The following is a 20,710-nucleotide window of genomic DNA, read 5'->3' as shown; positions in this document are numbered from 1 at the left end:
AACGCTCTGAGACAGACTGCAGTTGACTGGCCTCGTTACTCTCACACACACATCTACACACGCACCATATTTACATCATTTCAAATGAGTTACATTAAAGGGACTAAGAAAAAAACCTCCCTTCAAAAGGTGGTTAAATTGAATTTGGAAACTTTCACTTCAAGACTATTAAGAACTATGTTCCTTTTTAAAGTTTCAATATTTTATATTAATACTAATGACTTGTGTGACACTAATGAATGTCTAATGGGGATGTGGTGTTTTCAGTGAAAATCTGTACAAATGGATGATTTTCTATCTCAGCTTGTTATGTAGAGCTTCTGCCCTCCAGTGGCCAAACACAGATTCCTACACATTAACACACTAACAATCTTTAATATTGTTGCCATGTGCCTCTAATTACAGTTTTTTTTTTTTTTTTTTTTTTTTAAGTCAGTTAATTAAATTTCCTTTTAATGACTTAATCATCAAGTCAATTTTGTAGTTTTTCTTGTGTTTTTTGTTTCTGTTTATTGCTATCTTTCATATTTGGGCTGGTGTGAGGGTAGATTATGTATTAAAATTCTGTTATATATGGGATTTGAAAAGGACAAGAACAGGTCAAATCCACATGCACTGGCAAATCTTTTTTTCTGTCTACTTTTTATTTGTCCGAAATATCTTACACAACCCTTCATTTACCTCTAAGCACAAGCCCTACTTTTTGAGGAGAATGATAAATAAACCAAACAGATTTTAATTGATCCATTTGAAGTGATCTCTACACACTCACACATGCCCTTGTTTTGGAGGGTTAGATACACACAAAACCTACAGTAACACACTGATTACAGATGTGTCCTGTTCATCTAAGATGTGTATGCTGCTGCTAACACATTCACAGGTATAATAGGATTTTTATCTGTTCTTCTTGTTGTCACTCCCTCCATGCTTGGGGATGCCTGATTGACAGCTGTGTGTGTGTCTGTGCATGTGTGATGTGTGTGTTTCAGGGTGTGCTGACCTCCATCTTCTAGACATGCTGAGTCCCATGGAGAGGAAGAGGCAGGGCTACATCCACGAGCTGATTGTCACAGAGGAGAACTACGTCAATGACCTGCAGCTTGTCACAGAGGTAAAAAATATACACACACCCATAGTTACCCATAGTTGGCATGAACACTGAACACATGATAACATGAGCTAAACAAACATGAGCTAAACAAACATAAAACGCACAATATCCCAGCAAACAGGCTAAGAGAAATTATCAATACAACCCAACTCTTGTTTGCTTTTAGCCATCACTTAAACTTTGTGTTGGTTGAGTGCCAGAGGAAACAGGTCAGAGGTATTCATTGTAAATACTATATATATATATATATATACACAGAAAATCTGGGGCTCAGCAGCTGATATATTCAGAAAATAACCTGCCAAAACACGTCAGACAGTGAGATTTCAAAGAAAATACCATATGTGAAACATTTTCATTGTTGTGTGTGTGTGTTCAGATTTTTCACAAACCTCTGCTGGAGTGTGAACTGCTGACAGAAAAGGAAGTGGCCATGATCTTCGTTAACTGGAAGGAGCTCATCATGTGCAACATCAAGCTGCTCAAGTAAAAACAAATGCACTGCGCACACAAAGTGTCGCTCACAGTGGATCCTAATTTAGCATTTCCAACACATATTTGCATCTGACATGCAGAAGTGGCTTGCTTATTTGAATTTCAAAGACAATGGGGGCCTGAATGCAGCTTTGACTCAGTAAGTTCAGCTGTTTTAAATAAAACTTGTATTTGTACCCCGGGCCTGAAACAGAACAGAAGCCTGTTTTTAAAATTTATATGAAGGCCACAGACGCTTGGCCAGGCAATATCTATACATATAGCGCTGCGCAAAGGTTTTTAGGTAGTTGTGTTAATATGCAGTTCAAACAAAGAATTTCATCAATGGAAACTTGTAGCTCAAATGACACAGCAGAGCTGGCTTCCCATCATCACCTTGTCTCCCTCTGCAGAGCTTTGAGAGTGAGAAAGAAGATGTCAGGGGATCGGATGCCGGTGAAGATGATCGGTGACATCCTGACCAACCAGCTGCCCCACATGCAGCCCTACATCAGGTTCTGCCTCCCCTCCCATCTGACGGTTCATATGGACTTCAGTCGGGACCTGATCTGGTCCAAGTTTTACATAAATGTTTCTAATATATCATGGTTCGTTTTGTGCTCAGGTTCTGTTCTTGTCAGCTGAACGGAGCCACGCTGATTCAGCAGAAAACTGATGACAACCCTGAGATCAAAGATTTCCTCAAGGTACCAAACACATTGTTACATTTACACCGAAGAATTTAGAGGACAAATAAGTGTTGTTAGTAACGATGAATAAAAATAACAATAATTGTAATCATTAATCATCTTCATCACAGTTACTATACTATAACCTGATATGAAGATGCAAAGAAAACTGCTAATGAATTATTCATTATTAAGCCTCTCTGCAAAAAACATGTTTTTTAAAGTTAAAACCACATCATCCAAAGATAGGCCTCCATGTGTTCACTGATTATAGATCAGGTTAATTTTAATACTGTGGGCTGGAACACAGACCAGCTGGACCCACCAATGATGATTTGTCTGTTTGGCTTGTCTTCAAGCCCAGTGTCAAATCTGCTCTGATCCTCTCTTCTGATTGAGTCAAGGTCCTATTGTTAAACTACACTGAATGATTTTTGGTTCTGAAAACCATCAGTGTATCTCCTTATTGATATCAACACTTCAAATAAAGGAAACGAAAGGTGTAGAATATGGAGCCTTTAAATATGGTGTCCTTCAGGACCCTTTAACTTCCTCTCACTGTGTGTTGCAGACATCTCTACTGTACATCAGGGTCTATCAGGTAGCCAGCAGGTTATACCAGCTGCTATAACACTATCTCTCTCTCTCTCTCTCACTATGGCTCACTGCTTCTCTGTCAGAGGTTGGCCATGGACCCCCGGTGTAAGGGAATGCCTCTCTCCAGTTTCCTGCTCAAACCTATGCAGAGAGTCACACGATACCCTCTCATCATCAAGAATGTATGTGTATCCCCTAAGCACGCACGCACACACACAGACATCACATCACAGGAGCTGATGTGTATGTGACGCAGACATAAGGCTCCTTTTTTATTTTTCTGTCTTTGTGAATTTCAGACTTTAGAAAATACTCCAGAGTCACATCCAGACCACAGTCACCTGAAAGCTGCTCTGGAGAAAGCAGAAGAGCTGTGTTCACAGGTGAACACACCTTCACTTATGAAATATCAGGTTTATCTATTGAGTTTTGAATATTAGTGTGAACTCCTAACTACTGAAAATGCTTCCATACTGACTTTTTTTGTGTTTTTAGGTGAACGAGGGCGTCAGGGAGAAGGAAAACTCTGATCGTCTGGAGTGGATTCAGGCTCATGTTCAGTGTGAGGGTCTGTCTGAGGTGAGTGCAGCACACACTAGTCTATACATTAAATATCATCTGACCAATTTCAATGTAACAAAACATGAAAAAAAGAGTGTGAGAATGTTCTAGCTAATCATAAAAAAAATAGTTGCTCTTGCAAGTTATACTTGCTCTGAATGTTCAGTTCAACAGAACACCACCAACAAAATAACAAAAACAGAGCCAAAATCCTTTTCTGTTCCTCAGCAACTGGTCTTTAACTCCGTCACCAACTGTCTGGGTCCCAGGAAGTTCCTCCACAGCGGGAAACTCTTTAAAGCCAAGAGCAGCAAAGAGCTCTACGGCTTCCTGTTCAACGACTTCCTGCTGCTGACACAGGTCAGTCTAATGTCACTGATGTATTGTTTAAAAGTGAGCCTCAGAGGCTGAGTGTGTCACTGAGAGTCATTTACTTCCAGTCTCCAAATCCCTCTAACTCTTCTTTTCCACTCTCAGGTGACCAAGCCTCTGGGCTCATCTGGCTCGGACAAAGTCTTCTCCTCAAAAACACACCTGCAATATCGCATGTACAAGACGGTGAGAAAGTGCAGACATTTTTAGACACAAGTTTTTGGCCCTCATAATTTCCTCGGTTTCCCATCAGAAACACCTCATTTTATAGCTCTTATCGCATTAAATACAATGGAATGGTGACAGTGATGATGGAAATGATATATATTTTTTTGTCATTTATTTACCAATGTTATGTAGCACAGCTGTTTCCCATTGTCATAGGCAACCCTCCTTAAACCTTCATGTACTGTGTATCACATCAGCACACTGAATACTACAAATACAAATCCCAGTCTTTTACAGCAATGTAACTTAAATCTGAAATGTAATCGTAAATCTGGCTCTCTGAAACCTTCAGCTATTTTGAAGAAACGTTTAATATGATATTTAGTTTGAGATGATGCATTCGTGTGGCCCTCTTTTCTCTTTTCTCCTCAGCCAATCTTCTTAAATGAAGTGTTAGTGAAGTTGCCCACGGACCCGTCAGGAGATGAACCTCTGTTCCACATCTCCCACATTGACAGAGTTTACACACTGCGAGCTGAGAGCATCAATGAAAGGCAAAACACACACCATCACTGGCACACAATACACACCTGATATAACACAGTCACAAATCTGAGACTTTTTACGAATTTAGTGGTTCATGTTTAGTTTCATAACTATCGTGTCGTTCAGTTCACTCATGATCTTCATTGCTTAGATCTTGAAATAAACTGAATTTGGCTCAAACTGTCTGTCTATTATAATGTGTGTGTGTGTGTGTGTGTGTGTGTAAATGCAGGACGGCATGGGTTCAGAAAATTAAGGCAGCTTCAGAACTCTTCATCGAAACAGAGAAGAAGAAGCGAGAGAAGGCATATCTAGGTATCTCTCCTTTTCTTTACTCCACATAGAATGTTTGGTTAAAGTCATTTAGTGTCTAACTGTATCTTTGATCTTCAACAACAACATCTAACTCACATGTGTCTGTGTCTGTTTCTCAGTTCGTTCTCAAAGGGCCACAGGTATTGGCCGGCTGATGGTCAACATAGTGGAGGGAATTGAGCTCAAACCCTGTCGCTCCCATGGTACAAACACACAGTTCAGACGTTTCATATGAGGTCACTGTATTTAGCATCGTTAGCATTGTTAGCATCGCTGTTTAAAAAGCTTAGCAAGCTTTTAGCAAGTCATTAAATTAATTAAATTAACAATAATAATAATAATAATAATAATAATAATAATAAATAAAATAAATAATGCAAACAGGAACAGGAATGTTTACCATTTACCATGAAAATGAAGGCAGTATGTTTTCATCATGACACAGCTTCTATCAAGGAAGTACTCAGATCTTTAGCCAAAGTAAAAGTCGTGAAACTACTCAAGTAAAAGTAAGAAACTTTAGCATCAAAATATACTTAAAGGCCCATACAGTATAAAGGTTGACCTCCTGTCAGGACATGTCAGGATGTCACACCAATGAGACCAGTCAGCCAGTCCTCTGTCCTCAGTCCTTAACAAATGTATGTACTTATTCACCGACTAATAGATCTCACTTTAAATTTTCTTTAAATAGTTTAACATATGTGACATCACAAGCTGTTGTAGTAACTTGTGTATCTGTAAAGTAAAGCTTGTTCTTGCCTTCTTGTGTAGATGAAATACCTTTGTCTTGGATTTGCAGGAAAAAGTAACCCGTACTGTGAAGTGACAATGGGCTCTCAGTGCCATATCACAAAAACATTACAGGTACAACCACAGATACCATCCAATCTTATTTTACATTGTAACAGTTATTTATTAGACATGAGGAGACATGCATGTGCATTTATATATTTTTTCTTCCATCACTTACTCAGAATCATCTTTTAGTAACTAATGAGAGAAAATGCCAGACTTCCTCTTAATTTACCTTGGCACTTCTTATTTCTTATTTTGATATTTCATTGTTTGAAGTTTGGACTAAAATAGCTGTGAACTGCACATTGAGAATTTTCAAGAATTAGGAATATGATATATATTGAGACATTGTTTTTAAACCTTTAAGAAGTCCTTCATCGATCCAATGCTCTTCTTATATTTTTGATTAATAGTAATGTTGCACCAATGTATCGACTGTTTCAATGTTTTATTACCAAGTAAAGATAAAAATCCAATGTGCCATGGTACATTGGTGCCATTGCAGGAATAGTATGTCTGTTATCATTAGTAAATGACTTCAGTATGGGTATTAGATCTTTTTACTGGGTTCCTTTTTCTTTCTCTTTTCTCTCCATAGGACACATTGAATCCTAAATGGAACTCCAATTGTCAGTTTTTTATAAAGGACCTGGAACAGGACGTCCTCTGTGTCACTGTGTTCGAACGAGACCAGTTCTCACCTGATGGTTAGTCATGATCAAATACTAACACAAAATCTTTTCCTTCAGATGACAGATGACTACAAGATGTGACATTTTCATTACAAACTTTGTCTCTTTAATACCCCCCCGCCCCCCCAGACTTCCTGGGTAGGACAGAGATCCGGTTGGCTGAAATAAAAAAAGACCAGGGCTCTAAAGGACCAATCACGAAGCGGTTGCTGCTCCATGAGGTTCCCACAGGAGAGATTGTTGTCAGGCTGGACCTTCAGCTGTTTGAAGAACCATAAAACCAGAACAGGACCATACAGGACTGGACTGGAAATATACTGAGAGAACCTGAGCACTGGTTAAGACTGGACTGGTCTGGATTTTCTTGGGTTGATCTGGAAGCTTCAGTTGAAGGAAAGTATCAGTAATTGTCATTACCTCAGCAGCCTCAGACCTCTCAGTTGGGTATCTGCAGGTCTTAAAAAGTCTTAAGTATTAAATTCAGATGCCTTCTAAGGAAGGCCTTAGGATGTACTGAAGTTTTGACCTACATACAGCCGTGGTGTGACAGCTGATTTTGCTGCAGGGGTCTTTTTATACCTTTTTAGTATTTATTATTATCAGTGATAGTTACAGCACTTAGGGAGCTCATAATGGACAATTGTCAATTTTGGGGGAAAACGTTACTTTGTTTTTATTGATATGGTTTTTCTCATCTTATTATGTATTATTATCAATCATTTAATCCATCCATCATTTCCTTGTCACTTACCTACTTCCAGGTCACGTCAATAGACTAATTGTAATATGAAACTCGATGGTATTAAATTCATAAATATCAATTGATTCATATTTAATCATAGGCCTTGCTGTGCCTTCTGATTTTCAGTCACACTTTCACTAGTTTGGCTGTTTAATAAGGATTTAAATTTTATTTTATATAGTATAGAAACGTCCTAAATTTAGTTAGTGTGCACTGAAGAAACCTTTCCCAAAATCTCTTCAGATGCATTGTGTATCCGTTTTTTTTTGGTTAATTTAATTACTCTGGGAATCTTCAAAATACATACATAAATATATTATATAATCATCTCAATACTGCATTACTTCTTCTCAGTCAACCATTCCATGTAAACATCTAATTCTCACACTCAAATTGTTTGGGTTTATTTTGAGAGGCGACATGCTTTCATTTAATCAAATTACTACGAACACGCATACAGATAATCTGAGTTTGTTGGTTTCTCAGGCCAAACAGCAAAGGGTTAATCCAGCCTTGACATGGCACAGCAATATACAAATACATCTATAAAAACTTAAGTAGCCAACATGCAGTTATTTATGTGGACTCACATTAAGCAATCTGCACATTGTGCCAGATTGTAATAATGTTTCAGTGAAAGAAAAAACACATTATCTCAGGAGATAAGAGATTAATATTTTACTTCATAGTGCACCTAACCCACATATATGCAGTTTACGGATCTCTTAAATTCTTTAAATGTAATTTCCAGGCCACAAAAGTCTTAAATGCATGGCATGTTTAACCATTTGTCATTAGTCAACTAGCTTTGTATAAATCCATACAAAGAAATCAAATAAATCCAAGGCCTGTGTCGGTTTCAGTCCAGTCCAGTCCATCTCTGACTTTCTTCAGTCTAGTCCAGTCCAGTCCTGTTGGGCGCCAGAGGGTTCTTTATTGTTTTCTTTCCCTTTGCTTCATCGGACAGTCTCACAGACACTCCAGTGACAATCCCAGTCGTCCTTTGTCCAAACAAACCCAAATCCCTGTGTGTCGATGTGCGTGTGTGCCTGCGCGCCTGTGTGTTTGAGTGTGACAGTGTGCTGGTTAGACTGAATGGTGCGAGTGTCAAGGTGAGCAGGTGAATTAATGGTACGGTTCACTGTACGTTTTCTTTATTTATTTATTTTTTTTTTTTACGTCAAGTCTTACAACTCTCTTGATTCTTAAGATCAACTCTTCAGGCTTTTAGTTTTTAGGTACTGCATGTCATGGCACCTTGACGTTTTAACTTTTGGTCTGTTTTGGCCTTCACTAAATGCTCGCCACATTGTGGTAGAGAGTGCTAAATATGTGCAGGTTGAATAAGAAAGGCTAATAATGCTAATAAGATGAAGTTATAGACAGACTTAACCCCGATATATGACAAGTGTCCGGTGTACACACACTGGAGACAAAATGTCCCTTATACATGTCAGTTATAATACTACTGATAATAATATAATAATATGGCTGGAACAGGGATCATGTGTGGCAGATGTTTTAAATTGAGATATTGTAAAGAAGAATGTCTTAATTTTATTTTACTTTGTTGTTGTTTTTGGGTTTGTTTGTTTTTTTTGTTTGTTTGTTTTTTTTTTATAAATGCACACAGAGGTTCTAGTTCTAGGTGATATTTGTCACACGTCCAACCTCTGTTGCTATGCTGTTGCTGTGTGGAGCTGTCATAGTGGCCATCACTATACAGGGAGGGAAACCCCAGAAACCAAGAGACCCTGAGCTGGATCATTTGGGGGCCCTCAACAAAAGCTAGGTACTATTTAAATGTGCTTTACAGGAACAGCATTTACAGGAAAGCTCAGCACTCCCAGCACTTTTAAAACTGACACTGTCGCTTATTTCAGAGCAAAGCAGGACTTGAATTGATTGACATACATCGCACAGCTGCCATTTTGAACAGTCAAAGTAGGAAAAGTGACCTGGGAGACTAATAGCAAGGTGACTGCTGTCATCATTGTCTGCAAATCCTGTAAAAGACCAAAACCAATAGTGAGTCAGTACTTCTCTCAGAGCTTTCTAACTCGCCATCATCCTCAAGCTTATTAATTCCTGCTGAAGATAGAAGTCACAGAAGCAATTTTAGTCATTTCTGAAAACATTTAGACACTGTAGTTTTAAGCCAACAAAGCTCAAATAGGACAAAATATTATATTTGCTGGGGACAAATCTGCATGTAGTGCTCTAGTATGTGGAGTATGTGGAGCAGCAGGAAACTGTATGTGTAAATGAAAATAAATAGTATTTATTGATGTAATGTGACCCTGTGCCCCAATATATGGAAACAATGCAGCTCTGCGGCTCAGAGGAGTGATACGTTACAGTCTGCTGACTACTTGGTCGTTGGAAACATTCGCTGTTGGTTTTGGTCTTTTCACAAGAATCGGTGAGAATGAAAAAGATGTACAGAATATCACCAGACTTGTTTATGAAAAATTCATATGATTTAATGATAGAAGAAATCACTGAAAAAACTATTTTAAAAAGGAAAAAAATGATGAGAGTTTTCAGCAGCGTAATTAACTCATCTGTTAAACGCTCACATCTCAACAGTCAGTTGAATCAAAAAGTAGATAGCCAGTCATTCAGTATTGTTGTATGAGTTCATCACAGCGTACTCCTTTTTCTGCACGATTTGCATTTTTAGATCAGGCTTCTGCAGTTGTTGAAGTAATAGCCCTGCAGCCATGTAGTGGACTTTCTACAAGTAGGAACTGGAAATGCTGGTGAGAAACTGGAAAATCTGAAAAGAACAGAGAAGCACCATCAGCAAGCAAGAGTGAGGACCTGGGCAGGGCAGGCTTACATTACCGTTGCCCCTGTGAACAGTTCCATATTTAACATAGTTAAAAGTCACCCAGTTTTTTGTGTGAGTGAGTTTGTTCGAGCTCAGATCATTTCTTATTAGTGCAGAATGAGGAATATGAAAGGTTTTCAATAATAAGATATCTGTGCAGTGTTTGTGAAGCTGCGGACATCCAGTGCCTTCATGTGGGGTTCAGTTAGCCAGTTCATGATGGTGCCAAACTTTCTTTGACAAATTACAGACATAAGGCTTTGTTCTGTTTTTTTTTTTTTTTCTCTTCAGTATTTGTAACTTATTAAATGCATATCATTTCTTCTTTCGGCAAACAAAACCTCAGAAGTAACTTGAAGGCAGCAGTAATCTTGCATGCACATTTTCCTAACCTGAGTGTTCAAAATGTCAGCCATGTTAGCCAGTGACACAGGAAAAAAAAAAAAAAATCCAGTCTGTTCGCTCAGCCGAGTTGTAAATATGTTAGTTAGTTTGGCCAGTCAGTAATCTCAGTCAGTCAACTTTCATTTAATGCCACAGTGACAGTGATGTACTGAATTATCACTGACACAACCGATAGTTACCTTAGTGACCAGCCACTGTCCAATCAGGAGTCAGCACGGCTCAGCCAGTTGCAGCATCTTGACTGTGGAGGAAGGTATATATGAGTGTGTGTTTCCCCAGACTGAAAATGATAACGATGATGATGAATTTGTCTTTCACGCCCCTCTGTACTGCACTATTCACCAGTACCCACCGACCCTCGATTCCCCTCAGGCCCTCCCACCCCTCCACCTACTGAAACTAATCCAGTTTGAACCCGTTCTTACTGTCTATCTTCCAGGTTGTGTATAATACTACTGCTATCTGAGAGTTAATATATGAGCGCTATGAGGGCGATGGCCTGCTGTTAATTATCACTGTAGAAGATGATGTACGTTGTTGTCTTTCAATGTTCAGAATAAACTCCAGTTGGACCAAGACAAAGACCGTTTGGTGGTTTCTTGGGCAAATCATTTGGTTTTAGTCAACATGTACAGATGAAGGTAAACAATACACAAGGCTTTATCATAAAATAAACTTAACTTCTTGATTGATTGATTGATTGTTAACTTAACAGGGCTGAGCTCACACAGTGAAGGGGGCGTTGACTGTATTCAAACCACCAGTCAGCTGAAATGTGTTCCCACGAGAAGCCGGAAATTAAGCAAATATGCCTTCAAAATAAAAACCTTCCTGTGAACCAGTTGAACTGAGTCTCAGCAGTGTGTTATAGATCTATGAAAGTCAAACTGTTTTCTTTACTGAGGCGCTCATAATCAATTGCATGAAAAATCCCATGGCCGACATACATTCACACTGAAGTCTGTCATCTGAACTCCGAATCCGGACAGAAAGAACTTTCCTGCTGTGGGGCAACAGTACGAAATATGGAGTCTGCTGTTTACATTTATTCTAGTTTATTTCCAAACTCACTACGAGCACAATTGTTCATTCAATTTTCCAAATTTGCATTTTAAGCTTTTATTGTGATGGTTATGGCCGGAAATGCGTACTTTATTGCGTCCACCTTGACAACGAGTGATTAAAAGCTTTTAAACGGGGCGCCGTATGTAACTTTAACACTCCAAATACACACAGATCAGACGTGTTAATTTGCAGGTAAACTAACAACAGAGTCTTAGTCGTTTAAATTGTGTGAATTTTGTTTTCCTCAGTGAAAACACAGTGCGACTTACACGGCGGACGCTCAGGACATTTAGTTCTTCAGCTCAGACACGGGGTTTCCTCAGTGCTGCACTTCGGACAACAAATTAAAAAATTTGATTGTATCACATTTTTAAGCTTTGATGGCTGCTGTTTTGTTCAGAAGAGGAGCTGGACTGTGTTTCAGAGTAAGTGTCTGTTTTATGTTTCTCCTTATACTCTGATTTGTTGGTGTTGTGATGGGAGATGAGCCCAGATCATTGATTTGAGTTCAATTACCAACACCACTGTTGGAAAATAGCCTGTCACTAATACAGTAGAATTATCAATTAAATATACTTAAATTACCAACAAAAAAAAAAAGGTTCTATTTCTGCAGTAAAACAAGTCCCCGTGACTGATCGATTATGTCAAAGATAGGTCCTATTTTACTGGTCTCCACAGGGCCACAATACAATAATGAGGAAATAAGTGTTATGTGTTAATGTCGTAGGCATCTAAATGCATATGTTCCCTGTTCGCAAATCATCACTACGTATGTCTTCAGCTTGCTTCAAAGAGTCAACTTAGTTTTCTTTCTTTTTAAGTAGTGGTCCATAAAAAGGATTCTCACTGTATTAGATTTACACTGGCTGCTGCAAAGGCATGTGCATTCCATAATTTTGTGTGTGTGTGCGTGTGTGTGTGTGTGCGTGCGTGTGCGCGTGCGTGCAGGGTATTCACAGGGAGTTATGCAGAGTGGCATGGAGGCCGCAGGTTGCTCTGTTCAGCTCCAAACCAACAGACGGGAAACTCCCACAAAGAACACACATCAGTAAGACAGAAACACGGACTCATACTGCAGCATCCACTCATGTCCACAGGGAACATCTTACATCCTAACACTTTATTTCATATTTATATTCAGTGCAAAAATGTCATTTTACGTGTTACAATTTTTCCTCTCTACACTAATGGAAGAATAAAAGCAGTAACTGCAGGTGAAGAAGGGCATGATAAAATAATTTTTATCCTCAAAAATAAATCTGTGCTGCAGTTGGGGTGGGTAGTCACATTAAATGTCATTTAATAGACTGATTAAAGTGATGTATGTTTTCATGGAAGAGACTGTCTGTAATCAAAGTGTGTGCCATCTAATTAAATATATTAAAATTCAAGCTCATGAAATTAGAGATCCAATATTGCAACGAAGCAAATCTGCTCATTGATTCAACACTAAGAACAAAACAGTGTTGCAGTATCAGTTGCCTCTAATGCAATGCTCCTTTTGGCAATTTTTCTGATATATTTGTCTTCACCTTTCGCTCAGCACCATGTAGGCTACAGTGGCCTCCACCTTAAGACTCACTGATTCTCAACATGTGTGGTCTTTTCATTGGCAGAGAAGGCCAAAGCCAAGCCAGCAGTCGATGTAGCTCAGCTCATGGAGCGTCTCTCATCCCAACAAAGGCCAGGCACAGCACCCCCAACGGCTGGTAAAGCTCAGTGCATTGAGGGTGTGAATTGAACAGAATAATGATAAAGACTAAAGAATTAAGCCATAGTCAGGGATAGTGATCACAAGATTGCTAAGTTGTTTTTTTTTTTTTTTTTTTTTTTTTTTATTAATGTGCCTGTGAAAAAGTAGAATTTGCCAAAAGTCTATAAATCAACATTAAGAAGACTCAACTCTTGGGATTTGTGTTTAGTAGTTGCAGTTTAGTAACTGCTCCTTCCTCACAGCATTTTTTATTATACTGGACACCCCATAACAGAAAATTTAAATATATTGTGGAAATTCTGAATTAGATCCAATCCATGTTCATTCATCTTTGACTGCAACATTAAACCATAAACCATAATATAACTACAAATGTGGCTGCAAATAAGGATTATTTTCCATTATCGATGACTGCTGATATTTCGTCATTTAATAAGTTATTAAACTGGTTAAACTAATCGGTTGGAGATCTTCTTCAGATTGTTCAAGAAAAAGTCCAAAGTCCCACAAATATTCACTTTTTGACAATAAATTAAACGAAAAGCAGAGAATCAATCTCCAGTTCGAGGCTGAAGTACGAAATTATTTGTCTTAAAAATGATCTTTCAATATTTCAAGCAATCAATTATCAAAATAGATGCTGATTCTCTGTCAATTAAATAATACGCTCATTTCAGAGAATTGAACAGTTTATACAATGTCCTTGAACTGAACTGAATATTGACCTTTATCTTCACTCTCCAGCTCGACCTGCCAAAGCCTCTTCCTCACCCCCCTCTGCCTCCTCAGTGAAGGCCTCCACCGCAACTCCAGGAGACTCCAGCTTCCCCAAGAATACTGGACTGACTTCTATCACTGCACCAACATCCCCTCCACCTAAACTACCATCTTCCACAGACTCAAAGACTCTTTCTCAACAGTTGCCTCTTGGTATTACTCATGGCGTCACTGCTGCTGGTGTTCGTACCACCTCAGCTTCTCCTCCAACCAGCACAGAGTGTACATCATCGGGGCCAGAAGCAGCAAAAGTACAACACCAGACCGAAGTAGAAAATAAGGCCGAAGGACTCCCAGCTGCCCCTTCACTGCCTTTATCAGCCCACATGAATGCGGAAGCTGCTGCAGGAGGACCTTTGATGGAAAGGACAACAGAGCCATCAGCTGAGACCAGGCTTCCTCCTGTAGAAATCAAAGCTTCAGTTCAAGCGCCAGCAGCAACTACAGTAGATGCTTCACCTGAGAAAGCCCAAGCTCAAAGTCTCGATTTAGGAGTGGTTAATCTCTTATACACCACAAGAGCTGAAGGTGCAGGAGAAGCTACAGTAGAAGCTAAAGCAGACGCAGTAGCTCAGGCTGTACAAACCAACAGCTCAGACTCACTCTCCGCAACAGTCGAGCCCTTATTAAAAAGTGAAGCATCAGTAGACGCCTGTCCTCCACAGAGTCCAGGCACAGCAGAGCCCTCAATGGAAAGCAAAGTTGAGGACTTGTCACACGCTGCCTTAATCCAAATTGCTCACAAATCTGAAGTTTTACCTTTGAACACTGACGTAGAATCTACAGCAGAGTCTGAAGCAGAGTCATCCTCAGGAAAGGCAGACAGGTCTGAACAAATGACTTCAGAGTCTATAACGTTACATTCTGCACACTCCAAAAGCCCTGCCACAGGAAAAACAAGTTCATCCTCTCCTCTGCCTGTGGGAGTGAAAGGAGATTCTTTGCGTAGCGAAGAGAAGGCAACTCAAGAACAAGCTTTGACTCTGGAATCTGTAACTTTGGCGGAAGTGACGGCTGAAGTTGGGAATCTTGAAACTGAAGTTCTGCAAGAGACAAGTAACGTGCTTGAGAAAGAAGCTGATGCTGAAGAAAAAGAGCAGAGGGTGGATGTGAAGACAATAGTAGAGGATATTGTTTCTGAGGATGCAGCAGACGCTGAGATTTTAACTCTAGATTCAATCTCTGAAGCTAGTGAAGCAATAGAAGGCAAGACATCTGTCGTGTTAGAGGCAACGTTCGGCTCTGAGCAAGGCCTGACTCGGCCGCCTGACATTCTGAAACTGGCTCCACAGGATGAAATGATCAGTCAAGAGGCAGAAAGAGAGTCCAGGGAGGAGGAAGGAAATGCTTTGGAGGCCATGTCTCCAGCTGTAACACTGGCTGAAGCTGAGGCCTGTTCGGGAACTATGGAGAACAAGTCTCTGAGTGAAATCTCAGCTTATCCGGAGAAGGAAGCTGAAATCCTCGTTGGAGAGAGCAGGTCGGGGGTGAAGGAATTAAAGTCTGATGGGGTGATTGAGGATCAGGAGTACGAGTCTGTACCTCTGGCTAAAGGTGATGGTCAGTTTGAACCAGGATCAGCCCACACAGCGGCTGTAGGAGCAGATGATGTTACGGTGTCTCCCACCCAGAAGGAGGTGCTGCTGGGACAGGAGCTGGTGGAAGAAGGAACACAGACTGAAGTCTCAGGGATTGAAAAAGGTACAAGGACGGACCCATGTAAATACCTGCACGGACAAATCCACTCATATACCGTTATCGGTCACATGGCATGTGTCACTGCATGAAACGGTGTAATGTTCATGTAGAGATATTTTCAGTGAAGTCACAATGATTGGTCAGTGAGTAGGGTATCCCAAAGTCACACAGGAAACCATTTGTGTTCTGTTTCAGATAACGTGGCTTGTTCCACCCTGACAAAAGTCTTTCCTGAACTAGGTCAACTGCATTTGCAAGCAAAACCGATTATACTTGTTCCCAGTAGCTTGACCTGAAGGCAGGATTAAAAGCCTGATATTACAGCACTTGCTGCATCAACCTGCCTCCCTGAGTGTTCTCTCAGAGACCTGGGTCTTTAGCATGGTTCTGTTGGCTCATTGTGATGCAGGATAATGGCACTTTAAACAGAGATTCTTCAATACTTTAGTCAGGATGATGTACGACACAGCTTGTCTGCCCGTGCTGGCTCTGCCTTTGGCATAGAGGTTGATCTGGCTCAGCCACTGCTTCTGCTGTCAGCTTAGAGGCACAAGAACAATGCTTGTCCGTGCTGTGTCTGAATTTTTTCTGACAAGGCAAAAAAAAAAAAGGCACAATGTTGTATTAACGGGGGCTTGAAAACGACCACTGGAATTGTAAAGGTGTAGAAATATTTTCAGATGCAGCCTCCTCAGTTCTAATGTTGATGCTGAGGCCCTAATCCTTTATCCACGTGTTTTAGTCGCTTTAACCTTAACTGCCAACAGCCACCCATCACCATACTCACCATCTCCTAACTTTGAAAATATACGGCTATTTCTCATGATGAATGAATCGTGCACCAACCCAGGATATTTTGCCACAACATTAGTTATGACACCTGCAGGTTTAATGAGTGGCTGCATTTGTGATTCCTGTACACACGCATAGTGATATGTCTGAGTAACCTTTTCTTCTGCCATCCCAAATATACAGAGGCGAACAATAAAAATCCGTTCCCTGCATTTCTCCTCCTGGCGACAATGACAGCAGCCGTTGTGCGTAAAGATGAGATGATTTGCACCTACCCAAGCGAGATGCAATCATAATCCCCGCAGTTACTTTTCGGGGTTTATCCATCGTAATGCGTGTGCTAATATTTCTTATCTGCATTTTCTCTTCCCAGTATTTTGCTCACATGGGCAGAATCGCGCCATATTTCATATTTATTAAGGCCAAGGTAATAAATGGACCACGCGTGCACGCGTTTTTATACGAGCAAACCTTCAGCAGATCAGGCCCTGTGTTTCTAACCTTACTCATGCTGCAGTTCTTCTGCGTCCACAATTTAAAAATAACAAAAGTGTCAGAACTAAAAGGATCCAAGAGTTTTGTCAAATTGTCTGAGGTTGTTGTTAATGTCTGTTGTAAGATCCCTCCATCTTCATTCACTTATCCAGGGTCAAGTTGATATGTTTTAACTTTTTTTTTTTTTTTCTTTCCCATGTGTGTTAAGATTTAGATCCAGTCCAGAGACTCTTCCTGGAGAAGATCAGAGACTATAACAACATTCACAGGTAGAGAGACATAACAGATCTCGTATTAGATTCAATAGAAAAATCAGCATGCCCAAACAACTGGACTCAGGGGGTTTAACCCTTATTGATTCCACAGTACGTTTCAAATGGTGCAAACACTTCTATTTCCTCCCCTCTCCTTTCCTCTAATGTTGTGCAGAGGACCAGTGGAGGCAGATCCAGATTATGAGAAATGCCTGGCAGAGGAAGTGGCCAAGCTCCAAAGACTGTACGGAGGAGGAGACCTGAGCAGCTTCCCTCAGTTCACCTTCACTGGTGAGAGAGACACAGAGGTAGGAGAGAGGTTCAGTCCCTGCAGCTCAGCACAAGATGTTCCGTGCATAGCTTTATCAGCAGCAGGTCCCTCTTAATTTGCTTTAATTATGTTTGTTGTTTGTTGTCCTTACGTGTTCCTTTACATCATCAGTTAATTGTAGAGCCCAATGGATGAGTAACTCAAGACACATTACTGGTTTATAGGTAAGATAAGTGGGTCATGTTGGGATCGCCTCCCAAGTGCTCTGAAAAGGAACAATAGAAAAGAACATATCCCTCCAGAAGTCTGGGTCAGAGTTGTTTACCTGTTTGAAAATGGCGCCACGACCCCAGGATCCACCCCCAGGGCGTGGTTTTGAGTTTGAACAGGGGGCCATTGGCTGGACGCCAGCGCCCTCAGCAGGGGTCCCCGTTGAGGTCACACAGGTAATAAAGACGCTCCGTGGCTCTCCATTTTCGCTTTTCCCCGTACCCAAGTTGCAGTTCAGAGCTGTCCCAGCTTTCGTCTCAACCGGATTCACGAAGGGAATAACACTAAAAATTTGGATCCTGCCAACACAAAACCTGGGTCACGTTCTTCAACTCGCGGGACGAACGCAGACTGCTGTTTTCTTTTTGTTTGTTTTTCCTTTTTTCCTCGAACTCAGCGCGAACCGCTGCGTGATCAGCTGATCCACGAAGACCAGCACGCCAACTTTGTTACCTGAAGCTACCAAAGAACAATCGTCTTCCGTGATCTCCCCCGCTGCCGCCGAGGGATTCATCACGGCGCCGTTATCTGAGGATGACACGGACCACTCGACCGAGCGGAAGAACGCGTTGGGGACAGTCGGAGCGGATCACTCTCTAACTCCCTCACTCCAGAGGAGCGGAGCAACCACAGTAAGAGGCTCACGTCCGGCAGAGACAATTAGAATAGCGTGCATTGCATTTTGTTTTACCGTGTCTTTTGTATATTCGGGATTCAGTTCTGTTTGTTTTATTTCCCTTAAATCCCATGAGTGATTGATGCTGCAGATCGGCCGTCACTGTGATTAGCAGTGATTAAGCAATATCACTAGTTGAAGGACCAATACCCGACCTGTGAACTCCGTTCGCCGGCTCGGCTATTATGTAGTGATGTTGTAATAATCAGCTGTGGTGGCGTCATCTGCGATCTTTCTCCTTCCTTGTCTTCCCCTCACACACATTCACACGCGGCGACCAATCGCCCTCTTGGCTCCGACGGTGGCGTAATCGACGTCACCCCGTCGCCATCTTGGCCATTGCAGACGTCACTCACGTGACTCCCCGGCCATCTTTACTGCTCACTCACACATGCGCGCGCGCTCACACGCTCCTCTCTCCTCCTACACACACACACACACCCTCAAGATCCACAGATGGTGCGATTGCGGTTGCTGTGCTATTGTGATTGTCCTTGTTATTGCTATTTATTAGTATTGCTGCATATGATGTTACTGTTGTTACTGCTATAGCTATCACCATCTCTAAGGCTATCCATATAACTAACCCATTCGTATTACATGTGTGTGTTCTCTGTTGTAGATTAGTAGTTGTCATTGACTAATCAAACTATGACAGCCATTAATCCAGAGTGATGTTATTTTGACTAATTATTGCTGTGAATAAATTCTGCTATATTAAACCGTCGTTTTTGTGATTATTGCGGCTATAATTGACACTGATACTAATTGTTTAGAAATCCAGAATTGATCAGCCTCTAACATGAAACCATGTCTCTTCCAAAGAAGCACGTTATTTCGGAAGAATGTGGTTTTATTCTCCAAACTTTGCACTGGTCAAAATCTCCATGATAACATAAAGAAACTGACTTATTCATTTGCAATTGGATTAGAGTAGTGTCATTTTAGTAGGAAGATGACACAAGGCTGCACCTTGTGTGGGTAATACATTAAGGCCCATAACGCAATTTCCTATGGAGATGAGGAAATGTATTTTTGATTCTGGAACATGGTGTTTCAGCTCTGTACTGCTGCAATGAATGAATAGACATAATTTCCTCCACATACGCACACACACACATGTACGTACATTTTCAAAGCAAGGTAAGATAAATTCATTTTTTATATGTAGAGTATTTAAATTTTGTTGTTTTTCTTTGTAGAGCCCAACATGGACCAGCACTACAAATGATCCATGAATGCTACATCCTGCTTTTCCTCATTCACGACTGTCTCCTTCCTTTCGCTGTCACTCCAAGTGAACCTAGAGTTGGAGGAAGCATTATTTGGGTGATCCTTTGGTTGGAAAAAAAAGGGGGGGGAATGTTAACCTGGTAAACAGTTGTTTAATAATGATAATGAAATTATTCAATTTAATTAAAGCAGTACTTCCCAACATATTAGTCCTTTGTTTTCTTTGTGTGTTTGTGTGCATGACCTGCAATTAACGGTCTAAACAGAGCAATCCAGGTCTCGGTGAACAGCAGTTCGAGCTGTCAGTTCAACATCTGTATATGGATATGTATATTATTCTCTGTCTCCATTTCTCTCTTTTTCCCTCTCATTCTCTGTCTCCATTTTGCCGTGATTGGTTTCCACTGCCTGATTTTGTAGCGTTGCTGCGTTTGTCTCTGTGCACTCTTTACCTCTCCGTCCATCGCTGCCGGATGTGTGGTGAAGGAAGCATGAGTTTTTGCCAAGCTCCCCCGCAGTCACGAATCTATGATAAGGATGATGTGAGTCACAACCAAAGATGCGCGCATACAGACCCAAAAAAAATCAATAGCGTGCAGCACTAGACCAAGGGCTCATCCTGAAATCACTCAAGAATTGTTTTCTTAAGATTTTATTTGATTTTTGATTATGAAAAGACACATATGATTAATGAATGAATGTGATAGACATGTGTAAACCATTCGGCTGTTAAAAAGAAGCGGAGTAGGACAGAACACAATTTATTAAAAAAAAAAAAAAAAATGTCATTCATATTAATTCAAGTCCAGCTGTGTTGGGCAGGCTCGTCTGCTGGCCCTACAGTGACGTCAGCTGGTTTAGGCGGTCACTCAGATCGCCTGTGCAGAATACCTAGAGCGCGCGCGCTTTGCCCTTCAGTCCCGTTGTGGTCGCACGCGACCCCCTGAGCTGTCTAAGGCAACTGGTGACCCTAAACGTTAACGACAGCAGCTTGAACGGGCCCGGTGCGCGCGCACCCTTGTGTGTGTGGGAGGACTGGGCGCACGCTCTCTCCCTCTTTCTCTTTCTACCGCACATCACTAGTTACAACGGCAGCACGCGCTCACACCGCCATCCTGTGTGACACACAGCTGGTTAGCTTCTACCTCACAAGCTA

General features: G+C 40.9%; 2 protein-coding genes across 5 annotated transcripts in view; both read left to right on the top strand.

The window, feature by feature from the left end:
* Window positions 1–8,576, top strand: part of itsn1 (intersectin 1 (SH3 domain protein)) — a 38,995-nt gene extending 30,419 nt beyond the window's left edge. The window contains exons 33-47 of the mRNA XM_029520403.1: window positions 993–1,114; window positions 1,494–1,600; window positions 2,002–2,103; window positions 2,214–2,295; window positions 2,958–3,056; window positions 3,174–3,257; window positions 3,370–3,453; window positions 3,664–3,795; window positions 3,913–3,993; window positions 4,408–4,529; window positions 4,754–4,836; window positions 4,956–5,039; window positions 5,639–5,703; window positions 6,233–6,341; window positions 6,456–8,576. Of these exons, the coding sequence (XP_029376263.1) occupies window positions 993–1,114; window positions 1,494–1,600; window positions 2,002–2,103; window positions 2,214–2,295; window positions 2,958–3,056; window positions 3,174–3,257; window positions 3,370–3,453; window positions 3,664–3,795; window positions 3,913–3,993; window positions 4,408–4,529; window positions 4,754–4,836; window positions 4,956–5,039; window positions 5,639–5,703; window positions 6,233–6,341; window positions 6,456–6,604 (1,505 nt within the window). The 3' untranslated portion in view covers window positions 6,605–8,576. The remainder of the gene's footprint in view (window positions 1–992; window positions 1,115–1,493; window positions 1,601–2,001; window positions 2,104–2,213; window positions 2,296–2,957; window positions 3,057–3,173; window positions 3,258–3,369; window positions 3,454–3,663; window positions 3,796–3,912; window positions 3,994–4,407; window positions 4,530–4,753; window positions 4,837–4,955; window positions 5,040–5,638; window positions 5,704–6,232; window positions 6,342–6,455) is intronic.
* A 2,906-nt stretch (window positions 8,577–11,482) lies between these two features.
* On the top strand, window positions 11,483–19,750 carry LOC115055359 (cell wall protein RBR3-like). Of its 4 annotated transcripts, none has more exons than XM_029521097.1 (7): window positions 11,483–11,796; window positions 12,323–12,422; window positions 12,991–13,083; window positions 13,833–15,566; window positions 17,059–17,119; window positions 17,280–17,412; window positions 19,524–19,750. In XM_029521097.1, the coding sequence occupies exons 1-7, from the start codon at window positions 11,752–11,754 to the stop codon at window positions 19,557–19,559; spliced, it is 2,202 nt and encodes a 733-aa protein (XP_029376957.1). In that variant the 5' UTR covers window positions 11,483–11,751; the 3' UTR covers window positions 19,560–19,750. The 4 variants fall into 4 exon arrangements, with proteins under 4 accessions (XP_029376957.1, XP_029376958.1, XP_029376956.1 ...); XM_029521098.1 differs by having other exon boundaries at window positions 12,991–13,087; window positions 13,831–15,566; window positions 17,280–17,395; XM_029521096.1 differs by having other exon boundaries at window positions 12,991–13,087; window positions 13,831–15,566.
* The last annotated feature ends 960 nt before the right edge of the window (window positions 19,751–20,710 follow it).

The sequence above is a fragment of the Echeneis naucrates genome, chromosome 15, assembly GCF_900963305.1.
Source record: "Echeneis naucrates chromosome 15, fEcheNa1.1, whole genome shotgun sequence".
In the NCBI taxonomy this organism is placed as follows: Eukaryota; Metazoa; Chordata; class Actinopteri; order Carangiformes; family Echeneidae; genus Echeneis; species Echeneis naucrates.
The sequence above is the reverse complement of the archived record's forward strand: the minus strand, read 5'-3'. Positions and strand labels throughout refer to the sequence as shown.

Bases quoted from the DNA above. Each gene is read 5' to 3' on its own strand.
- LOC115055359 (XM_029521096.1), top strand. From the start codon at position 11,752: ATGGCTGCTGTTTTGTTCAGAAGAGGAGCTGGACTGTGTTTCAGA. The intron at 15,567-17,058 runs GTACAAGGACGG...ATGTGTGTTAAG, and splicing joins AGTCTCAGGGATTGAAAAAG to ATTTAGATCCAGTCCAGAGA. The intron at 17,413-19,523 runs GTAGGAGAGAGG...TTTTCTTTGTAG, and splicing joins CTGGTGAGAGAGACACAGAG to AGCCCAACATGGACCAGCAC.